This window comes from Nothobranchius furzeri, chromosome 14, assembly GCF_043380555.1.
Source record: "Nothobranchius furzeri strain GRZ-AD chromosome 14, NfurGRZ-RIMD1, whole genome shotgun sequence".
Classification (NCBI taxonomy): domain Eukaryota; kingdom Metazoa; phylum Chordata; class Actinopteri; order Cyprinodontiformes; family Nothobranchiidae; genus Nothobranchius; species Nothobranchius furzeri.
The window spans coordinates 61,026,449-61,046,621 of NC_091754.1; the positions used below are offsets into that span (position 1 = coordinate 61,026,449).

Here is a 20,173-nt window from a genome sequence, read left to right on the forward strand (position 1 = left end):
AATTCCGCTTGCAAACACAAACAAGCAGAAAGCGCTTGGACAATTGATAAAGCGAGTGCAGCTCTGAGGGCATCCATGCTGTCGGCTAGTGTAAACACAGGTCGCACACGTGATGTCAGCATTGTTTTGTCGTGGAAAGTGACGTTGCGGACCTTAAAACTCCAGTTTTGTCCGTCCACACGCAGACGCCCAAAATGGAGAAAACGCAGATCTTCACTTTGGCCGGAGTTTTTAAAAAGATCCGTTTTCGTGTGAAAAAACTCAGTTTTCGTGTGGATGACAGGCCAAAACGTAGAAAAACATCTACGTTTTGGCAGATCCCCGGCTACGTGTGGACAGGGCCTGAGAAACACCCCCTGTTTTTCTGAAAAATGTTGACATTTCTATAGTAAAATAAGTTTGCCGCTTATCGTTAGCCCTTGTTATCATGACTTTAAACTGGAGCGTAAGTCAGAACCAGGAGCAGAAGCTTGCAATGCGGATGTCTCCGTACAAAAGGGCCGGGCGTTTTTATTCATGGTCCAACAAGCTATTTCACACGTTTACACAGATGTTATTAACATTAAGCACTAATGAGAGTAAAGAAATTGTACCAATTTTTTACACTAAAACTTGAGCGCCTGATAAATGTGCTGACACCTAATAGCTGCCTTGTAGGAATTGGCATCTCGAGCAGCAACACTGTTAAAATTCAAGCCCAATTGGATTTATTATATGAAAACATGCACATTTGTTCTAGCAGATAGAATTTATCTGAGCTACGGCCAAAGTTTCCACTGCCTTTCAAAACTAAACTGTAACAGCAGAGACGCAGGATTTTTTTTGGCTGGTGTTGTGCTGAAAAATGCGATCATACTTTAAAGAGCACGGTTTTAAATGTCGCACCCTTCTGTGGCTGTAATGATTCATGTCTGACCGTGAATCTAAAGGCATAAATAACTTTCTGGCCTATTCTTGAAGAATCAGAGACCTACAAGAGGCTTGAATTAGCAGGAGGAATGCGGTGCACTAGAAGGGATAAAACACCTACAGGTCTGTCTCCACTTGGCCCACATACTGTACTCCTCCACACCACCGCTCCTGCACCATTGCTGCAGGGTTTTACTATCGGCTTCTCCTGGGGATTTGGGAGGAGTGCTGCAGCAGCCGTGTAATAATTGGGACTTTGATGGCTGCAGCACATATGTGAAGGCAGGACTGGACTGAAGGTGTGGTGCAGATTCAGTAAAAACCACCCAGCGCTGTGCTGCATTTACCCCTCACTCATACGCCACACAGGAAGCTAACGCTGAAGCAAATGAGGTATAAAACAACACAACAGAGGATGCATCTGGACACTTGATACTAGGGGAGGCAGAAAGTTCTTCTCTCGGTGTGAAGGGTCAACGTGAGGAGATCCAAGGAGAGAGAAGAGCAGGAGTCCTCGTATGAAAAGGAGTCAGAGGCAAATATGAACGCATCTGTTTTGTGCTGCAGACGTCGGCAGTAAACACACACACAAGGCTGAGTTTACAAGGACTCGGTGTCAGAAAAAAGGTACAAATATATTGATTGGTCTGACAAGATCCCGCTGCAGTAACCAAGTCTAGAAAGGAAATGTGTGTGTGTGTGTGTGTGTGTGTGTGTGTGTGTGTGTGTGTGTGTGTGTGTGTGTGTGTGTGTGGACAGGAGAACACGCAGCTAATTAATGAAATAATTTGGTTCTGTACCTTTCTCTTCAGCACAGCCGACAAAGGTTTATGATGGGTCAGTCCTCCTGCATGCTCAGATCATTCCCTTCTCTTGCTTGAAAAATTGTTCCAAAATGAAAGTTGAACCCACATCTTTTTTATCTGTGAATTCAATGCCGTTCGGCGAGTCTCAAATAAAAATTTGGGCATCTTACTGTAAAAAAATATACCATTAATGTAAAAAAGAAACTCTAAAAAACCGAGTTCACATCCAGAATCAAACCCAGGTCTACTGCATGAGAGTCCGACGGTTTACTAGGTGAGCTAAAGCACCGGCCACGTCTTTAGTATCTGTAACATTTATATCCTTGATGACAGCTGAAACAACGTTCAAAGAACGGTTCGGAGCGAAAATGGCTATTTTGTTGCTAATTTGCAGGAAATATCTAGAAGAAACCCATGCTTTCGTTCTTTTTTAAACACAGAAACAGTTTTGTTTACCTGTTATTGTCGCTACAGTTTCGCCGACGGCTGCCGGCTTCTTCAGGCTGACGCTGATGGTGGCGCGTCACTTCCTTCTCCGTTTATCTGCGGGCAGCAGAGGACGTTGTCGCCCTCTACTGCCCGCTCTCCCCTCTCCGACCATGAACAGGGACGACGGAGTTTACACGCTGGACCACGCATGGGACTGCATCGTCGGAGAGGGGAGAGCGGGCAGTAGAGGGCGACAACGTCCTCTGCTGCCCGCAGATAAACGGAGAAGGAAGTGACGCGCCACCATCAGCGTCAGCCTGAAGAAGCCGGCAGCCGTCGGCGAAACTGTAGCTACAAACAGGTAAACAAAACTGTTTCTGTGTTTAAAAAAGAACGAAAGCATGGATTTAGAAAGACACAGCAAGAACACACCTAAGATATCTAGAAGAAAGTTCTACAGAAAGTAGCTAAGGGTCCTCAGAAATGTAGCTAGCTTTGTCACTAGGCGTTAGGAACAGCGACAAAGTGGCACTGCCTCTCTCTCTGCTGCTAAAGCTACGGATAGCAAATGCTACGGGCGATGCCTGAGCGTGAACGTGCATGAAGCAGCCCGCTCGACCCGAGCATCTCTCTTTTTCTGTGATTTTACAGAAAAACAGGCAATCACAGTAAAAATGCCAGGGCTCATTCTACAGGACCAGGGCATTGCAGGAGAATGTATGAAGAAGACATTTATTATTTCTATACGTGTTTTGGCTGTCAAACTTCCATAATGCCCCTTTAAATAAAACTATTTAACTGACTGCAACATTAGTTTTTGAGTCAAATCGTAGAAATATGAGTTCTGAGTTCTGCGTATTTCCCATCTAACGTCCCAAAGTGATCGTTGGCAGAAAAATATTTAACTTCATCTTAATATCTGTATAACTGACTGAGTCATAGCCACATTTATGTGTTGATTAGCTCTTGAGGTCTAAATGTTACTTTATGGGAGGTCTGCTCTAATCCAGATATGTCCAAAGCACCAGTCGCTGCCCTCTCAGTGATTTTGTGACGCCCACAATGTTGATGTACTCTGATCCTCCAGAACCCTGTCCAGCATGTTTTAGTTGTTTTCCTGCTCTGACACATGACTCATTGGCTAGTTTTCTCATCGGCAGGTCATTAAGCTCTGCAGAAGCCTCTTAATCACCTAATGATTAAAAGCAGGTGTGTTGGAGCAGGGAAACAACTAAAGCTGCTGGATACAAGTCCTCAAGTACCAGGGTTGGAGACTCCTGACGTAACTCGACACACATGTTTACATCAAGATTTTTACTAATATATATCCAATTTTTGAGCTGTATAAACAAAAAATTTACCCAAAATAATATGTTATGTTTTTTTAATTATTAAACAAAAAACTCGATGATTTAGTACCTCATTTTGGCCGCTCTAATCCATCCATATTTTGACAACGGAGAAGAAACGGTGAATTCCAAACGGTAGTGGCAAAGTTTTACACAATGACCTCATTGTGTAGCAAAGACAACGGAATATGTACACAATTGTTTGTTTCCTGAGGTTGCTAGCTGGTGGCCATCGTGAATCAGGTGTATTGATTACTTTTGAGAGTTGTGTTAAAGTTTGAGCGTGTGCAAGTCTGACTGTGTTGTAAATGACTCCCAGCTACATGTGCATCAAATGTGGCCCAACACCTTTAACACCTGACAGTTAAAGCCACTTAAGTGTTTGCTTTACTCGGTCAAAAATTACCCAGAATACAACGCGGTATTTTCAAAAGGACGGCAGATCAGAAGCCGGCAGCTACTTCAGGGACAAATATCAAGTTTAAAAGTAAGTCAACTAATTTAAAATGGTTTTTTTATTCAGATCCAAAGAAGTTATCTTGCTTAGTAGTTGCAGCTTTGTTGGCTAGTGGGTAGTAACTCACTTATATTTTTAATTTAACAAACATATACACAATACATAAAGTAAAAGGCTCATTATATATTTATACTGAAACTAATATATATATAATATAGCGTTATCTCCCGTGTCACGTGACATTACGTGACCGCCGTGGAAGCTGCGGTCACGTGATGCAAGTCTGTTCCATTTAACCGAAGGACAGTGTCCTCGTAGGCAAGGAGCCTGGCCTCGCAAGGTCAGGCGCCTTGACATTGAGAAACACGCTAAGTTTCCTCCCTTTCCAGTCGGCTGATGGGTCCCCGGTAGAATGAAAAAATGAACGCAAGTCAACGGGGCTAAAAGAGTTCTTTTCTAATCCACTTTGCCTTACGCCCTGGATCGCACATACGCTGTACTGCAATTCGAATAAAAACATATTGAAGTGTGTTTCGACCAAGCCAGTCACGTACTTTGAGATTTATCAGCTTGTAAAAGTTCATAATTAGCATGACCAACTTAGACCTCGGCACGTTGCATATGTGACGTCACCACATAATCTCCTCTCCCCTAGCCTAGCTGCTACTTACCACATGGCCAGATTTATGGTGGGTTTTCTCCCTCCTGAAGAAAGGATTTGAAGTTTGCTGAACTCAAAACCATTTTCCCAACGTTTTCCCCCGTTCGAAACTAAGCGCGTTTTTGGTATTAAAATGCATTTTTTAAATTCACGGACATCGTATGGGAAATTCGTGGCACATAACAAGCAGAATCAAAAATAGCGGTTTTAGCCCGTTGACGCATTAATTTTTTCATTCTTCCAGGGACCCGTGGTCCGGAGTAGATGGTCGTGACTTAGCCCATATAGCCCTTTATATTTGTTAATGGTACCCGCCATCTTGAATCAGGCGTATTGGTTACTTTTGAGTTGTGTTAAAGTTTGAATGAGTGTAAGATATAAGTGTTGTAAATGGCTCTCAGCTACATGTACAGAAGATTTTAGCTCAACATGTGTAACAGGTGGCGTTACAGCCATTTATGTGTTAGCTGACAGTGATTAGCTGGCGGCCATCTTGAATCAGACTGACTTAAACCTCAGGTGTGTTTAACTTGTACGTCACAGGTCTTTTGGCCAATAATATTTGCAGTCTGGGTTCCAGGTTGCTCCAAATGTTCACCCTCTCCATCAGGAATGTGTTGGAACTGTGTGAAACTGAACTTTTCCTTCTTTTGAGACGCATTCAGACTATTTTCTGACAGGAGGAGGAACTGAAGAGTCTCACCTTTGAGCAGGGGCAGTGGGGTCAGCTCCACCTGGGAGCTCTGGTAGCGGAACTGAGACGAGCTGTGGGACCTCCTCTGCCGCGCTCTACGCATCGACCTCCGCGGGAAGCCGTCCACCTTTTCCGCGGATGGCACCGAGAAGCTGGTGGTCGGAGAGGACGGGCTGGACGGAGGAAGCTTGGTCGTCTCCATGATGGCGTCGATTGAGTGTGCGTAAAAGCGGCGTAATGGGTGGATGGCTGGATGAATGAATCACAGATCAGTTGATGTGTTTGGTGGTGGATGACGAGGAAGAAAGGGGGGGAGAAGGGTGAGAAATAAAGGGGGGCGAGAGATATTTCTGGACGTCCAGTTCCGAGCTGCGCGCCTCGTTTTCTCTAAAGGACCAGAGATGGCAGCTGCTGCGGCATCCCCCAATTCTTCTGGGCTCGGATCTTTTTCTCCTTTTTTACGCACAGATGAAAAACCGCTTGTGTGTCATTCTCAGTGATGCTCAGACAGGCGCGTCTCCTCAGACACACACCTCTGCTGATGTACTGGCGTCACACACGCGCGCGCATACACACACTCTTAAGTCATCGGCCTAAATTTGGATGAGGAATTAAAGATGAAATAAATCTTCTGTTTATCCGAGTCCAAATCAAGCACGCTGACTCCGGATCAGTTTATTCTCCTTATAAATAGGATCAGAGTCCGGTCCTGGCGGTGAATGAGGAAATCATAAAATCATCAGTCTGGGCCCACCTTGGCTGCCGCATCACTGTTGTCCTTCTGGGATGTGTTCTTCATTTTTAGATCGTCCTCTCTTTTTAAACTCTAAGCTTGTTTTTCTCAGAGACTGACCATTCCTGCAGCCCTTCGCGCACGCTGCTCCACCTCTTGCCGTCCTCCGACCGTTTCAGGGCGGAGAGACAAACCGTTTCCTCGTGTGCAGGTCCTCCGCCAGCGGCCGACGCACCTCCGAGTCCAGCTCCGTCTCCAGCTCCAAGGGGGGAGACAGGAGGAGAAACACCCGCTGAAGGAAGAGGAGAGAGCCGCAGGGAGGACGCTGAAGGCCGGGGTTATACAAGACACCGACGGGCTGATCCGTTCCGCTCCTATCCTTCTCCTCAGTTCCCGTTATCCGGTTTTCTCACAGCGCCTCGGTGAGCTGCGTCAAAAGCGCACACAGCGGACAGAAAGACGGGAAATGTGGCGGTCAGCCTTTCAAAATAAGACAAGCGCTTTCAGGTCCAAATACAGTAATTAGTTTTTTGGTGAGAAATAAAAAGCTCTGGTCATTTGGTTAGGCAAGAACCAGTTCAAGAACAGAAAATGCAGTGTGGATGGCTTTACGCTTAAATGTAGTGGTTCAGATTCCAGTTTTATTCTAATAAGTTTCAGTGAATTAACAGCTAGAATGTCTCTGAATAGACAAGTGCTGGACATAAAATTAGAATATCGTGACAAAGTTCATTTATTTCAGTAATTCCATACAAAAATTGGAAATTGTTTATTAGATTCAGTCATTACGCACACTGATGTATGTCAAATGTATTTTTTCTCATCATTTTGATGATAACTGACAACTAATGAAAACTCCAAATTCAGTATCTCAGAAAATTAGAATATAGTGAAACGGTTAAATACTGCAACAGTCTAATCAGCTAATTAACTCAAAACACCTGCAAAAGCCTTTAAATGGTCTCAGTTTAGTTCTGTAGGCTACACAATCATGACTGCTGTTTTGTCTGTTGTCCAGAAGATGACCACTGACGCCTTACACAAGCAGAGCAAGACACAAAATATCATTGCTAAAGAGGCTGGCTGTTCAGAGCTCTGTGTCCAAGTACATTAATAGAGAGGTGAAGGGAAGGACAGGATGTGGTGGAAAAAAGTGTAGAACAATGGGGATAACCGCACCCTGGAGATGATTGTGAAAGAAACCCCATTCATAAATGTGGGGGAGATTCACAAAGAGTGGACTGCAGCTAGAGTCAGTGCTTCAAGAACCACCACGCACAGATGTATGGTTTCAGCTGTTGGGTTTCTTGTGTCAAGCTACTCCTGAACAAGACACAACTTCAGTAGGGTCTCACCTGGGCTAAAGACAAAAAGGACTGGACTTCTGCTGAGTAGTCCAACGTTATTTTCTCTGATGAAAGTAAATTTTGCGTTTCTTTCGAAGACCCATAGTCTGGAGAAAGAGATGAGAAGCACAGAGGTGGTCCAGTGTAAAGTTTTCACAGTCAGTGATGCATGGGGTACAGAGTCATCTGCTGGTGTTGGTCCATTGTGTTTTCTGAGGTCTAAGGTCAACGCAGCCGTCCACCAGGAAGTTTTAGATTACTGTATGCTTCCTGCTGCTCTATGGAGATGCAGATTTCATTTTCCAACAGACTTGGCTCCTGCGCACAGCGCCAAAGCTACCAGTACCTGGTTTAAGGACCGTGGTATCCCTGTTCCTGATTGGCCAGCAAGCTGCCCTGACCTTAACCCCACAGAAAATCTATGAAGTATTGTGAAGAGGAAGATGCAATGGTCCAGACCCAACAGTTCAGAAGAGCTGAAGACCACTTTCAGAGCACCGTGGGCTCTCATAACACCTGAGCAGTGCCACAGACTGATGGACTCCGTGCCACGCTGCAGTAATCCGGACCAAAGGAGCCCCACTGAGTGTTGTACATGCTCATACTTCTCATGTTCTCATTTCTAAAACTCCTTTTATTGCACTGGTCTTTATTGATGATAATATTCTTAGATACAGAATTTGGGATTTTCATTAGTTGTCAGTTATAATCATCAACATTAGATAAATAAACATTTTAAATATATCAGATTCTTTGTAATGAATGAATCTAACGTACAAGTTTCTCTTTTTTAATGGAAATCCTAAAATAAATCAAGTTTGTTGTGATGTTCTAATTTTATGACCAGCACTTGTATAGCCTATCCAGCTAAATCCATACTTGAGCTGAAAATGGTCATATTCTAATGTCTAAACTGAGAATTAAACGTAAGACCAAAAGAAATGTTAAAGCTGCTGCCGGTCATTCATTAAGATCCCCATGGTAATCAGTGCTTCATCAAGGTTACCATGGTAAATACCTGTGGCTTGTTTGTGATGTCACAAAAGTGGACTTGGCATAGAACCCCCTCTCACCAGCGAGCAGCGAGTCTACTCTGAGCCCCTCCCACATATTGGAGCTTATAGCAGCCTGAGTGGGGCATAGGTGGGTGTGGCCAACTCCAGCTTGTTTTCTTATGGTGACAAAACCCTAAAAGACTGGTGGAAGGTACTGAAAAAGTCAAGAATAAAACTGCTGAAATTACTTCATATGAGAGAGATTTTGAGCAAAGAATTTCATGTTTTTGGTATAGACCATGGAACTTATAACAAAATTTAAATAATTCATAATACGTCCCCTTTAAAGGTGTGGTTTACTCGTTTATTCAGTACATTTGCAGTGTTCTGTAGTGTCAATGCCATATGTGTCATTTAAAAAAAAGGCTATAATTTTCCTGTTCTGAGATGCAGAAGTGTGCTGGTGCAGAGCTGGGCTGAAAAAAGCATTATCATTCATGTTGACACACACCTTGCTACTGGCTAGAACACATTCAGCCATGTTGCAAAGTCACTATCACCAACACACCCTCAACTCTCTCTCCTCGCGGCAATTTTTTTTATTAAAAGCCTTCCTGTGGGCAGGCGCAAGCCAAGAGGGGTGAGACCATGAATGCTTATTTACAGTGTGACATCACAGTTTGAGGATTTTCAAATCCCAGCATTTCACCATCTATTTTCTAGCAGAAGCTAGAGCAGAAGACCGTTGTAGGAGACTATTTTCATGTCCAGCTTGCATGAAAATTGTGATTATAATCAGAAATAATCATTAAAATTGTTTTTTCAGTCAACCATATTTTTAAACTAATTAAAAAACACAAATGTGCATTTTTCCATTTCTTCTTTATTTGTGTGTTAAATAAATATTTACCATTTAAAAACTGATTAAACTTTTCTAATTAAGTCATGAATAAAATCTCTAAATATGATTAAAGTAATTATCAGTTAAATAATTATTTTCACGATTTAACCTTTTATTGCATGACAATAAAAACAAATTAAATGCTATCAACCCGAGATGATGACAAAACCTTGTTTTTTTATTTCGTTGTACTTTTATTTTGATAGCGTGGACAGGAAGTTCCCTTATTTCGCTCTTTTTGTCTTGACAGTTGCTCCTGCGGTGCAAGGAGAGGGAGGAAGGCTCCTCACTGCAGATGACGCTATGGCACTGATTTATTTATTTATTTGCGCTATTTAGGGTAAATGTTTGCGCTGGCGTTGTTTTTATTATTTAGTCACCGAAAGCATCATTTGCGCTACCCGCTCCTCTGCTGAAGCTCTCAGTCTGCCGCGTTTCAGCTCCTGAGGAGATATTTCTGCTGACCTCCAGCAGCGTTCTTCTCTGCTTCTGTCTGACTCCCCCTCACCTCCTCCTCCTCCTCCCACCTCCTCTCCTCCATTGCCCCAGTTTTCTCCCCTCCTCCTGAAAAGGTTGCAAGTTGGGGATCAAGCTTCATTCTATTGTTCTTCTGAACGAGACGCATGCGCAGTCAAGTGCATGGTTATTCATTCATCTAGTTTACATTATAAGTCATTCAAAATGACTCATTAGGCCTATTTTAGATGATCTGTCATACAATTCCTTTTGTAGCTTTATTAAATGTTTAAATGACGTTTATTAGCTGATATGGACAATTTAATTCTTCTGGCTAATAAAAGGTCATCGATATATTGGATCACCCATGCACTGTAAACCCCAATAAGTTCAGTCTACTTAAAAAAACCAAGGTAACCCGTTGCCTTAAATTTTTAAGTAATGAAGAATTAGTTGAATTGATGCAGCTGAGTATGTTCAATGTACTTAAGGCCTTAATGGGATGAAATTAAAGATTTAAGTTGAATATACAAATAACAAAAGTTACATTAACTTAAGATAATTAGTTTAACCAATGCCCCGCCATCCATTTAGTTACCGTAAATCCTCTAATACAGGCCTGTATTCAATTAACGGCCGGGTCTCATGTTTTGGCCGGTGTCGGAGTCGGCGGAGGTGAATAATGGCCGGTATTTTATTGTGGCCGGGTGGAATGTGGTAACAAGCAAGTACGGGGGGGGCGGTTGTGTCATCGTCTCACTTTTGATTTGCCAGTGATAGACCGCGAGGGTAACTTTAACCGTGCGGAGACGAAGAGGAGGCGAAAATTTGATATCAAGTTCAAAGAGAACGTGCTGATTATGCTGCAGAACACTCTGGGGAGCAGTAGCAGGGGTTGTATGAACTAGTCGACTTCACCGCTCTATAGTGACTTTCTATGCCTGTCATCGACTAGTCGCTGTCACGTGATAATGACCGGCAAGATGCAGCCCTCGGAAAAGACAGCAGCCTGCTGTCAGCAGGTGACAAGCTCCTGCGCTCGGGGGGGCAACGCGCTGTGCCAGAGCGTCGGTACTGACACGAGATCGTTCATGTCGGTTCATTTCCTTTAATGCTTTCTGTCTTTTATTTGCGCCTGATGTGTTTCGCTGCTGTGGAGCGGGGCGCATCACCTTGTCCTCCGGTGACGCACCGATCACTGATGCGGCCGCCAAGCAGCGAGCGCTCCGCTGTTTTTGCGGTCGGTAGATCTGCGTCCTGAGTACGGCCACAGTAACATTATCAAATCAGGTGTCGCCACCTCAAAAACTAATTTAACACGCGATCGTTCATGTTGGTTCATTTCCTTTAATGTTTTCTGTCTTTTATTTGCGCCTGATGCGTTTCGCTGTGGAGCGGGGCGCATCACCTTGTCCTCCGGTGATGCACCGATCACTGATGCCGCCACCAAGCAGCGAGCGCTCCGCTGTTTTTGCGGTCGGTAGATCTTTTAGAACTGCAGTTCAAAGGTAACTCATAAGGTGAATATATATGAACCCAGGTAGCAGTTTCTCTTTAGGATTGAGAGGAGATGCAGGAAGATAATAAACAGACAGGACAGAAAAATAGTCAAATAAAAACAAGTTAGTTTTTGTACCTGCTGGTTGCAACAAACAGACACCACTGAAGGTAATCAGAAGTGAGGAACAGAAAAAGAAATTATTATTTTAATGTTTAGAGCAGCAGGAACTCCAAGAGGCTGCAGGCGCATCAGTTTGCTGCGCAAGGGGGGGGGAGAGGCTGAAGCAGAATCTACCGTTGTTAAAAGAGATGTGTTTTAGAGCCCTGCACAGGCCTAAAATCTGAGCCCGTGTCTGGCCCGAGGGGGTGGAGCCCCGGCCCGACCCGGCCCGAAAAGGTTTTCAGGATTCTCTGGCCCGGCCCGAGCCCGACCTTTTTAACCAACTAAATGAAAACAAAGTGCGTCAATCCTGACCAATGTGTTAAAAGACGTGCAGGATCCGATCAATTTGTTTTTCCCTTGTTTACCGTCACGGAGATGACGGCGCACTGGCTCTGGTGGTAATCAAGTTAAATTTTATCTCTTTCCAACAATTTTCACAAGCAAACAAAACAGTCTAAAGCAGGGCTTGTGTTGACCGGACAGTTCCCGTATTTGACCGTTTATTTTAACAGAGAAAGAATAGAAAGAATTACCCCGACGCATGCAGACGAACTGACATTTTATTCGTTACACACATCGCAGATGTAGCTAAATCACCCAAGAAGAGATTCCCATCTGAACATCTGAGCTGCTCAGCGCATATGTGCACAGCGAGCTGAAGTTGTGGAGATTGGCTTGGAGCGCGTCGCAGAACCAGAGCACATGCGGGAAGATTCCTCCCACTGAAACGAGTGTTTTCCAAACCCTGTCTCTCAGAGAGACTTGTCACTTAGAAAATGTTCCCTGATTATGAAACTTTGGCTGAATAGCGCTTGTTCCTGTCTCCAATGTGGCGACACATCCAGGAGCCGTCTGAGGAGAATCCCAGAATCTCTTCAGCTCAGGAAGCGCCGATATGATTACGCACAAGCGTGACGCGTCAACCCGGTCTCACAGTAAGACCGGGTTGGGCCTGTTCAGGTTTACGCAGACAATCTTTACATAGAATTGACTTACAGATATAAAATTAATTCAGTAAAATATAAAGCATTTTATTTAAATATCCATTCATTATTTTACAAGCACAGAGAGCCGCATCAGATGGATGGAAGAGCTGCGGGTTGTGACATGTTTTCTCCAGGACCAGAGAGGACGCAAACTCAATACATCTCTTTTATTGTGAGGTAATAATTTCTCTCGAGTTTTGCGGTTGCGGGCGGGAGTAGACATGCACGCTGCGGGTGCGGGCGGGAGTTTAATGTTGCAGTTGCAGGCGGTAATGGTCAGAAATTCAGCGGGAGCGGGATGAAGAAAACAGTCTTCAGCAGGGCTCTACTGCTGCTTTTGTGTTTCAATTTTTTTTATGAATTTGATTAAAAATAAAGGCGCCCGGCCCAAGGCCCGTCGAGCCTAGGGCTTCAGTGCAGGGCTCTAATGTGTTTAACTTTGAAAATGTGGGCGCAATTTTAATTGTCAAAAACTCAAGCAAACCATTAGTTCATTTTGCTCAAATAGAAATAGAGGCCTGCCTCTAATTCTGGCCCTCCTTCCAATAAAGGCCTGGTGCTTGATGAGCTTGAGTCAAATACAGGCCTGGGCCTGTATTAGAGGATTTACGGTAACTCATCAAGAAAGCCTTACTCAATTACTTATCAAACTACATTGTGCATTCTAACTCAACAAACTTAACTTTTATAATACATAAAAATCAAAATATAATATTCAATCCAAAGAGCCAAATAAATACATACAAAATATTTTATTAAACATTTAAATCTCAAATAGCACATTTGTCCATGGAATGACAATAGAATAAAGAACTGAAGGGTACAAAAATATCTGAGGTTTAGTTGTTGAGATATTTTACTATTTATGTATTATTTATTGGTTTCCAGGGCCTGTCACTTACGTTTTTGCCCTGTTGTACATCATCCACTTCAAAAATAATCCAAACAGGAAGGGGAAGCTCAAATGCATAAGTGAGTGTGAAACCTTCAACAATCGGTACTGAGCACCAATGGAGGCTCCAGCTCTGTGCAGACACATCTGTGAGTACTTTAGTGTTTTTGTTGAACCAGAACAGCTTCCAGACTAACAGCTTGTTTCTGACTGCAGTAATAATATCATTTGTCCTGCTCAAGACTCAAGACTCAAGACAACTTTATTAGTCCCCGAGGGGCAATTCGAGACAGCATTGTGAAGCAGCCGGCACTAAAATCTCTAAATTCTAAAAACACATCCAATTTACACATTTGTAAAACCCATAAAACCTAAATACGCATTCATGTCATATCCTCACATGTGAATGACCAACAATGAGTAAACCTTTGGCTCACACACACACACACACACGCATACATGTAACTACAAGCACGCACACATACAAGTAATGCACACTCCCCCTATCTGCACTGAGAATTAAGAAGAAGCACAGCTCTGGGACCAAAGGAACTTCTCCTCCTCTGTGTTTTACAGCATGGGCATCGAAGTCGGCGTTTGGACGGCAGCCACTCGAAAACAGTATGAAGAGGGTGTGATGGGTCTTTAATGATTTTCTGTGCTAAACTTCCTGTATGCTGGTCACATTGAGAAGTTAAGCTTCGCAGTGGTAGTCCGATGATCCGAGAGCACACCTTGACGGTGCTTTGTAGACGGTTTCTATACTGCAGGCTGACAGAATAAAACCAACAGGGGATGGAAAATGTGATAACACTCTCTATAAAAGAGTAATAGAAAGTCAGTAAAATGTCCTTCCTGACTCCAAATGAGTTCAACTTCCTCTGGAGGTAGAGTCGTTGCTGGCACTTTCTGAGGATGTCCTCAGTGTTGGAAGTGAATTTCAGGAGGTGATCAAAGGTGGTCCCTAGATATTTATACTCTTCAACCAGCTCCACTGGCTGTCCATGAATGATAGTGGAGGCAGCGGTAACCAGCGCTCTCTGTTTGTTTGAGAAGGACACCACCATCTCCTTAGTTTTGGTCACATTCAGCTCCAGGCATGCAGTGTCACACCAATCCACCAACTCCGGCAGGACCTGCCCGTGGTAAACAGTAGGGCCTGACAGAAGAGACGGGAGCACAGTGTCATCAGCGTATTTTACCATGTAACTGTCAGGCTGGGTGGATCTACAGTCATCTGTGTAGAGAATGAAGAGTAGAGGAGACAACACGCAGCCTTGTGGGGTGCCAGTAGAGGTGTAAAGAAGGTCCAAGAGAGTGTTGTTAACCAGAACTCTTTGTGATCTGTTAGTTAAGAAATCCAGGATCCATAGGATTATCTGATCATCCAGGTGAAAAAGAGAAGAGAGTTTGCCAGCCAGGATGTGAGGTCGCAGGGCGTTAAACGCTGAAGAGAAGTCAACAAACAGCAGTCTAGCTGAAGAGTTTGGGATCTCCAGATGTCGGTGCACCGTGTCTAAGATGAATGTTTTTGCATCATCAACACTTCTCCCTTCCCGATACGCAAACTGAAGTGGATCTAGCTGAGGGTGTAAGGCTCTGATAATGTGATGTTTCAAGATCCTCTCCATAGCCTGCATCGGTAAAGAGGTCAAAGCCACAGGTCGAAGATCATTGAGAGCCTTAACCCTGCTGGTCTTGGGGATGGGTATGACCGTAGAGTGTCTCCAGAGCTGGGGAACTGCGCTTGTATCCATGGAGCTCTGGAACAAGGTCTGAAACACCCCCCCTAGTTGCTGTGCACAGTTTCTGAGAACTCTGCTGCTGATGTGGTCTGGGCCAGGTGCACTTTTCTCCTTAGTCTGCTTAAGAGCTTTCACAACCTCCTGCATGGTAAATCTGAATCTGAATTCAGGGTTCCCAGGGCTTAATTTAGATTTTACTTCCTGGAGCTGGATGTGACTATCAGACTCGAACCGAGTATAAAAAGAGTTGAGATCATCAGGCAGAGATGTTTGACCTGCCACTAGGTGTTGCTATTGCTGTATTTGCTGAGGCCATGGTCTTCAAACCCAGCCAAGTGGAGCAGAGGTTTCCTTCTGTGAACTTTTCCTCCATTTTATCTTTGTATTTTAATTTGGCCATTTTTATGGCTCGCTTTACCTCTCTGTTGATTTCCTTTTTCTCATGTTCAGAACCTGTGAAGAAAATCTTTTTTTTCTTATTTAAGATTTCTTTCAGTTCTTTAGTGATCCACGGTTTATTGTTGGGAAAGATGGAAACTGTTTTGGATGGAGTAATACTGTCGACACAGAAGATGTATGAGGAAACCGTGTCAACCTGCTCATCTATATTGCTGGATGTAGAAAGTAGGCTATTCCAGTCGGTAGATTAAAAGCATTCTTTTAGATTAGAGATGCCTTCCTCTGTCCATTGTTTGATATCTTTAACAGTCTTTTAAACTCTTTTGATCACTGGAATGTATGCTGGGGCGAGCAGAATAGCAAAATGATCAGCAGAGCCAAGGGGTGGGAGAGGAAAAGCTCTGTGAGCATCCTGGACCGAAGCGTAACATTTGTCGAGGATCTTACCCATTCTGGTGGGGCACCTGATATATTGCTGATAGCCTTTCAGGGTCTTATCAACAAGACAGTGATTGAAGTCACCCAGAATAAATTTGGGAGAGTCTGGTGATAACTGTTCGATGTTGTGTAACACAGCAGAAATGTGTTTGGTTGCTGTAGCGGCATTAGCTTTTGGATGAATGTAGACCAGCATGATAAAAAGCTGAGGAAATTCTCTCGGGAGATAAAATGGGCGAAGGGAAACGACCAAGAGTTCAATGTCTGTGGAACATAGCTGTTCCCTCACTACAATAGTGGAACACCATTGAGTGTTTATGTAGAGGCATACTCCGCCGCCATGTTGTTTGCCTGTGAGCTCACGGCTCCGATCTAGGCGTATTGGGGGGCTAAAACCATCAATGTGTAGCGAATCATCACTAACGTTCTCATTTAACCATGTTTCAGTAAATGCAAGGATTGTTCCACTCTGCGATTGTCGAGGCGGCTGTTGCTAGCTGTGGTCGTAAGGTGGCCGGTGCCAGTCGTGGTGGCAACCCCCGTACCCGCTGGTGGACACCAGAGGTTCGGGGAGCCGTCAGGCTGAAGAAGGAGGCCTACAGGGCGTGGCTGGTCTGTGGGTCTCCGGAGGCAGCAGACAGGTACCGGATAGCCAAGCGGGGTGCAGCAGTGGCAGTTGCCGAGGCAAAATCTCGGGCGTGGGAGGAGTTTGGTGAGGCCATGGAGAAAGACTATCGATCGGCTCCAAAGAGGTTCTGGCAAACTGTCCGGCGCCACAGGAGAGGAAGGCAGCAACTCGCTCACACTGTTTACAGTGGGGATGGGGAGCTGCTGACGTCAACTGAGGCTATAGTCGGACTGTGGAAGGAATACTTTGAGGAGCTCCTCAATCCCACCAATGCGCATTCCGAGGAGGAACCAGAGCTGGGAGGCCTGGGGATGGACTGTCCGATCTCGGGGGCAGAAGTTGCTGAGGTAGTCAAACAACTACACAGCGGCGGAGCCCCGGGGGCGGATGAGGTTCGTCCTGGGTATCTCAAGGCAATGGATGTTGTAGGGCTGTCATGGTTGACACGTCTCTACAACATTGCGTGGTCATCGGGGGCAGTTCCTAGGGAGTGGCAGACCGGGGTGGTGGTCCCCATCTTTAAGAAGGGTGACCTGAGGGTGTGTTCCAACTATAGGGGGATCACACTCCTCAGCCTCCCTGGAAAGGTCTACTCCAAGGTACTGGAGAGGAGGGTCCGATCGATAGTTGAATCTCAGATAGAGGAGGAGCAATGTGGTTTTCGTCCTGGCCGTGGAACTGTGGAGCAGCTCTATACCCTTGCAAGGGTGATGGAGGGGGCATGGGAGTTTGCCCAACCAATCCACATGTGCTTTGTGGATTTGGAGAAGGCTTATGACCGTGTCCCCAGGGGCACCCTGTGGGGGACGCTCCAGGAGTATGGGGTGGGTGGCTTTCTGTTAAGGGCCATTCACTCCCTTTACCAGAGGAGCGTGAGTTTGGTCCGCATAGCCGGTAGTAAGTCGGACCTGTTCCCAGTGAGGGTTGGACTCCGCCAGGGCTGCCCTTTGTCACCGGTTCTGTTCATCACTTTTATGGACAGAATTTCTAGACGCAGCCGTGGTGTGGAGTGTGTCGAGTTTGGTGGCAGGAGAATCTCGTCTCTGCTTTTTGCGGATGATGTGGTCCTCCTAGCTTCATCCAGCTCTGACCTTCAGCTCTTGCTGGGTAGGTTCGCGGCCGAATGTGAAGCGGCTGGGATGAGGATCAGCACCTCCAAATCTGAGACCATGGTTCTCGACCGGAAAAGGGTGGCTTGCCACCTCCGGGTCGGGGGAGAGGTCCTACCTCAAGTGGAGGAGTTTAAGTATCTCGGGGTCTTGTTCACGAGTGAGGGTAGGAGGGATCGGGAGATCGACAGGCGGATTGGTTCGGCGTCTGCAGTGATGCGGACGCTGAGCCGATCTGTCGTGGGGAAGAGGGAGCTGAGCCAGAAAGCCAGGCTCTCGATTTACCGGTCGATCTACGTCCCAATCCTCACCTATGGTCATGAGCTTTGGGTAATGACCGAAAGAACGAGATCGCGGATACAAGCGGCTGAAATGAGTTTCCTCCGTAGGGTGGCCGGGCTCAGCCTTAGAGATAGGGTGAGGAGCTCGGACATTCGGGAGGGACTCGGAGTAGAACCGCTGCTCCTCCGGATCGAAAGGAGCCAGTTGAGGTGGTTTGGGCATCTGGTCAGGATGCCTCCTGGACGCCTCCCCGGGGAGGTGTTTCGGGCATGTCCTGCCGGCAGGAGGCCCCCGGGTCGACCCAGGACACGTTGGAGAGGTTACATCTCCAATCTGGTCCGGGAACGCCTTGGGGTCCTGCCGGAGGAGCTGGTGGACAAGGCCGGGGAGAGGACGGCCTGGAGCTCCCTAGTTGGGATGCTGCCCCCGCGACCCGGACCCGGATAAGCGGAGGAAGACGAGACGAGACGAGGCAAGGATTGAAGCAGTCCTATATTCATGCATATAATTGACATTAGCTTGTAGCTCATCTGTTTTGTTACAGAGAGAGCGCACGTTGGCCAAAATGATGGAAGGGAGGGCCCGCTGTTTAAGAGTCTCTCTTTTGATTCTGGCTCTAACACCACCTTTCTTCCTTCCCCTTCTGGTTACCTTATTGTGTGTATGTGCTGACTGCACAAACACAAGGCTTTTACACTGCTTAGGATCATGGTGAGTTTACTTGTTTCACCTCTCTTGGTGTGTCCTAAGGCAGCTGTGGCTACATCGTAGCTTCATCACCATCGGTGTGTGAATGGGTGTGTGAATGGATGAATAACACACTGTAGTGTAAAGTGCTTTGGAGTCGTCTGGCTCTGAAAGGGACTTTACAAGTGCTGATCATTTATCATTGATCATAATTTACTCACATAGTTGTGACACTCCTGGGAATTGCGTTAGTGTTAGGGTTTTTAACAGCCAAAGCAGTAGTTCAGTAGGAAACCACCTAAAAGCATCACGTGTGTGCTGGCATCTCTATGCTGGCTCCCTTTAAGGTGCTAATTCTGGTGTATAAGGCCCTTACGGGAACTGCTCCACCTTACTTGGCCAACCTTTTGAACAGGCATGCTCCATCAAGGGCCCTTCGCTCGGCTGACAGGGAACTGCTAGTAGTTCCATGTTCTAGGTAGAAGTCAGGGGGGGAGCGTGTGTTCTTGGTGTAACATAATGCAATGACTGTTTTTTCCCCTCCTCTGCACAGGACTAGTCTGCATGAGATATGGTCTCAAGGTCTCATGCATTCCTTCTAACCTGCTTATTTTCAGCTCAACAAAAGAATGAAGAATGAACTCTTTTCTTTTAATTAATCAAAGAACTCTATTTTAATAAAGCGAATCCATCAAAGTGTTAGTCGATAAATAAGATGTGACCGATCTGTGAAATCAAATCACTAATTACTTTATTATAATCCTATAGAATATAAAGGTACTGTGACTTTAAGTGTTCCAACAGGACTCATTTCACGTAGCGTTAAAAGACATAACACATTACTTTCACTGGTCCAATCAGAATCTGACAGATCTGACGGAGGCGAGGTTTTGATGGTGTTTGGTAATTTTTCATTCGACAATAAACCAAAACATCCGAAGTATAAAACTTTGCCACGTCAGCTCTAACGCCAGTTCAAGGTGTTCCAGAGAAAGTGACGGAGTGGCTAATCCTGATCTGTACTCGTCTTCAACCAAAAAGAACCAACGAAAAGCTGAAAAATTTGTTGCTGTTCCAACTGCTGCAACAGTTCCTTTCAGAATAAAAGCTGAACCATCAAGACCCAGGCTTGGGTCTCACCAGACGCCAACAAATTGTCGTGACCCGGATGTATCACAGGACGGGTGGTCAATTGCCGTGGCTTTTTCTACATGCTTCGGCTCCATAAGGTCAAGCTGGACCTTTACACCTCCTGATCTAGACGGGGACTTCCGCTCAGGGTATGTAGACTGGCAAATGGTGTCTCATGTGTTTATGGACCTCCTAACCAAAGCTTAACGCGACATCACCTTCATTTCCCATCAGAACTAATCGCTTCTTCGGATTTGCTGGTTCTGATCAACATCACACGTCATCCATTCACCGTCTCATCCACATTAGTTACACCATACATTTAGTGTTTAAAGTCAGTCTAGTTTAATTTGTTTTTATTAAATTTTTAAACTTGACTCTCTCTCTTCTGTTGTCTCTGAGTGAATATGAAGCTGTTACCTAATCCCTTCATTGAAAAGTTCAAATTTTCTGGTTTAAAATAACCTCACAGATCCA

The 20,173-nt window shown here is 45.1% G+C and overlaps 1 protein-coding gene across 1 annotated transcript in view; it reads right to left on the reverse strand.

Annotated features, from left to right (window-relative positions):
• The window catches only part of ppp2r5b (protein phosphatase 2, regulatory subunit B', beta), a 62,695-nt gene extending 56,964 nt beyond the window's left edge, over window positions 1-5,731 (reverse strand). The window contains exon 1 of the mRNA XM_054748815.2: window positions 5,315-5,731. Within this exon, the coding sequence (XP_054604790.1) occupies window positions 5,315-5,507 (193 nt within the window). The 5' untranslated portion in view covers window positions 5,508-5,731. The remainder of the gene's footprint in view (window positions 1-5,314) is intronic.
• Between the last annotated feature and the right edge of the window lie 14,442 nt (window positions 5,732-20,173).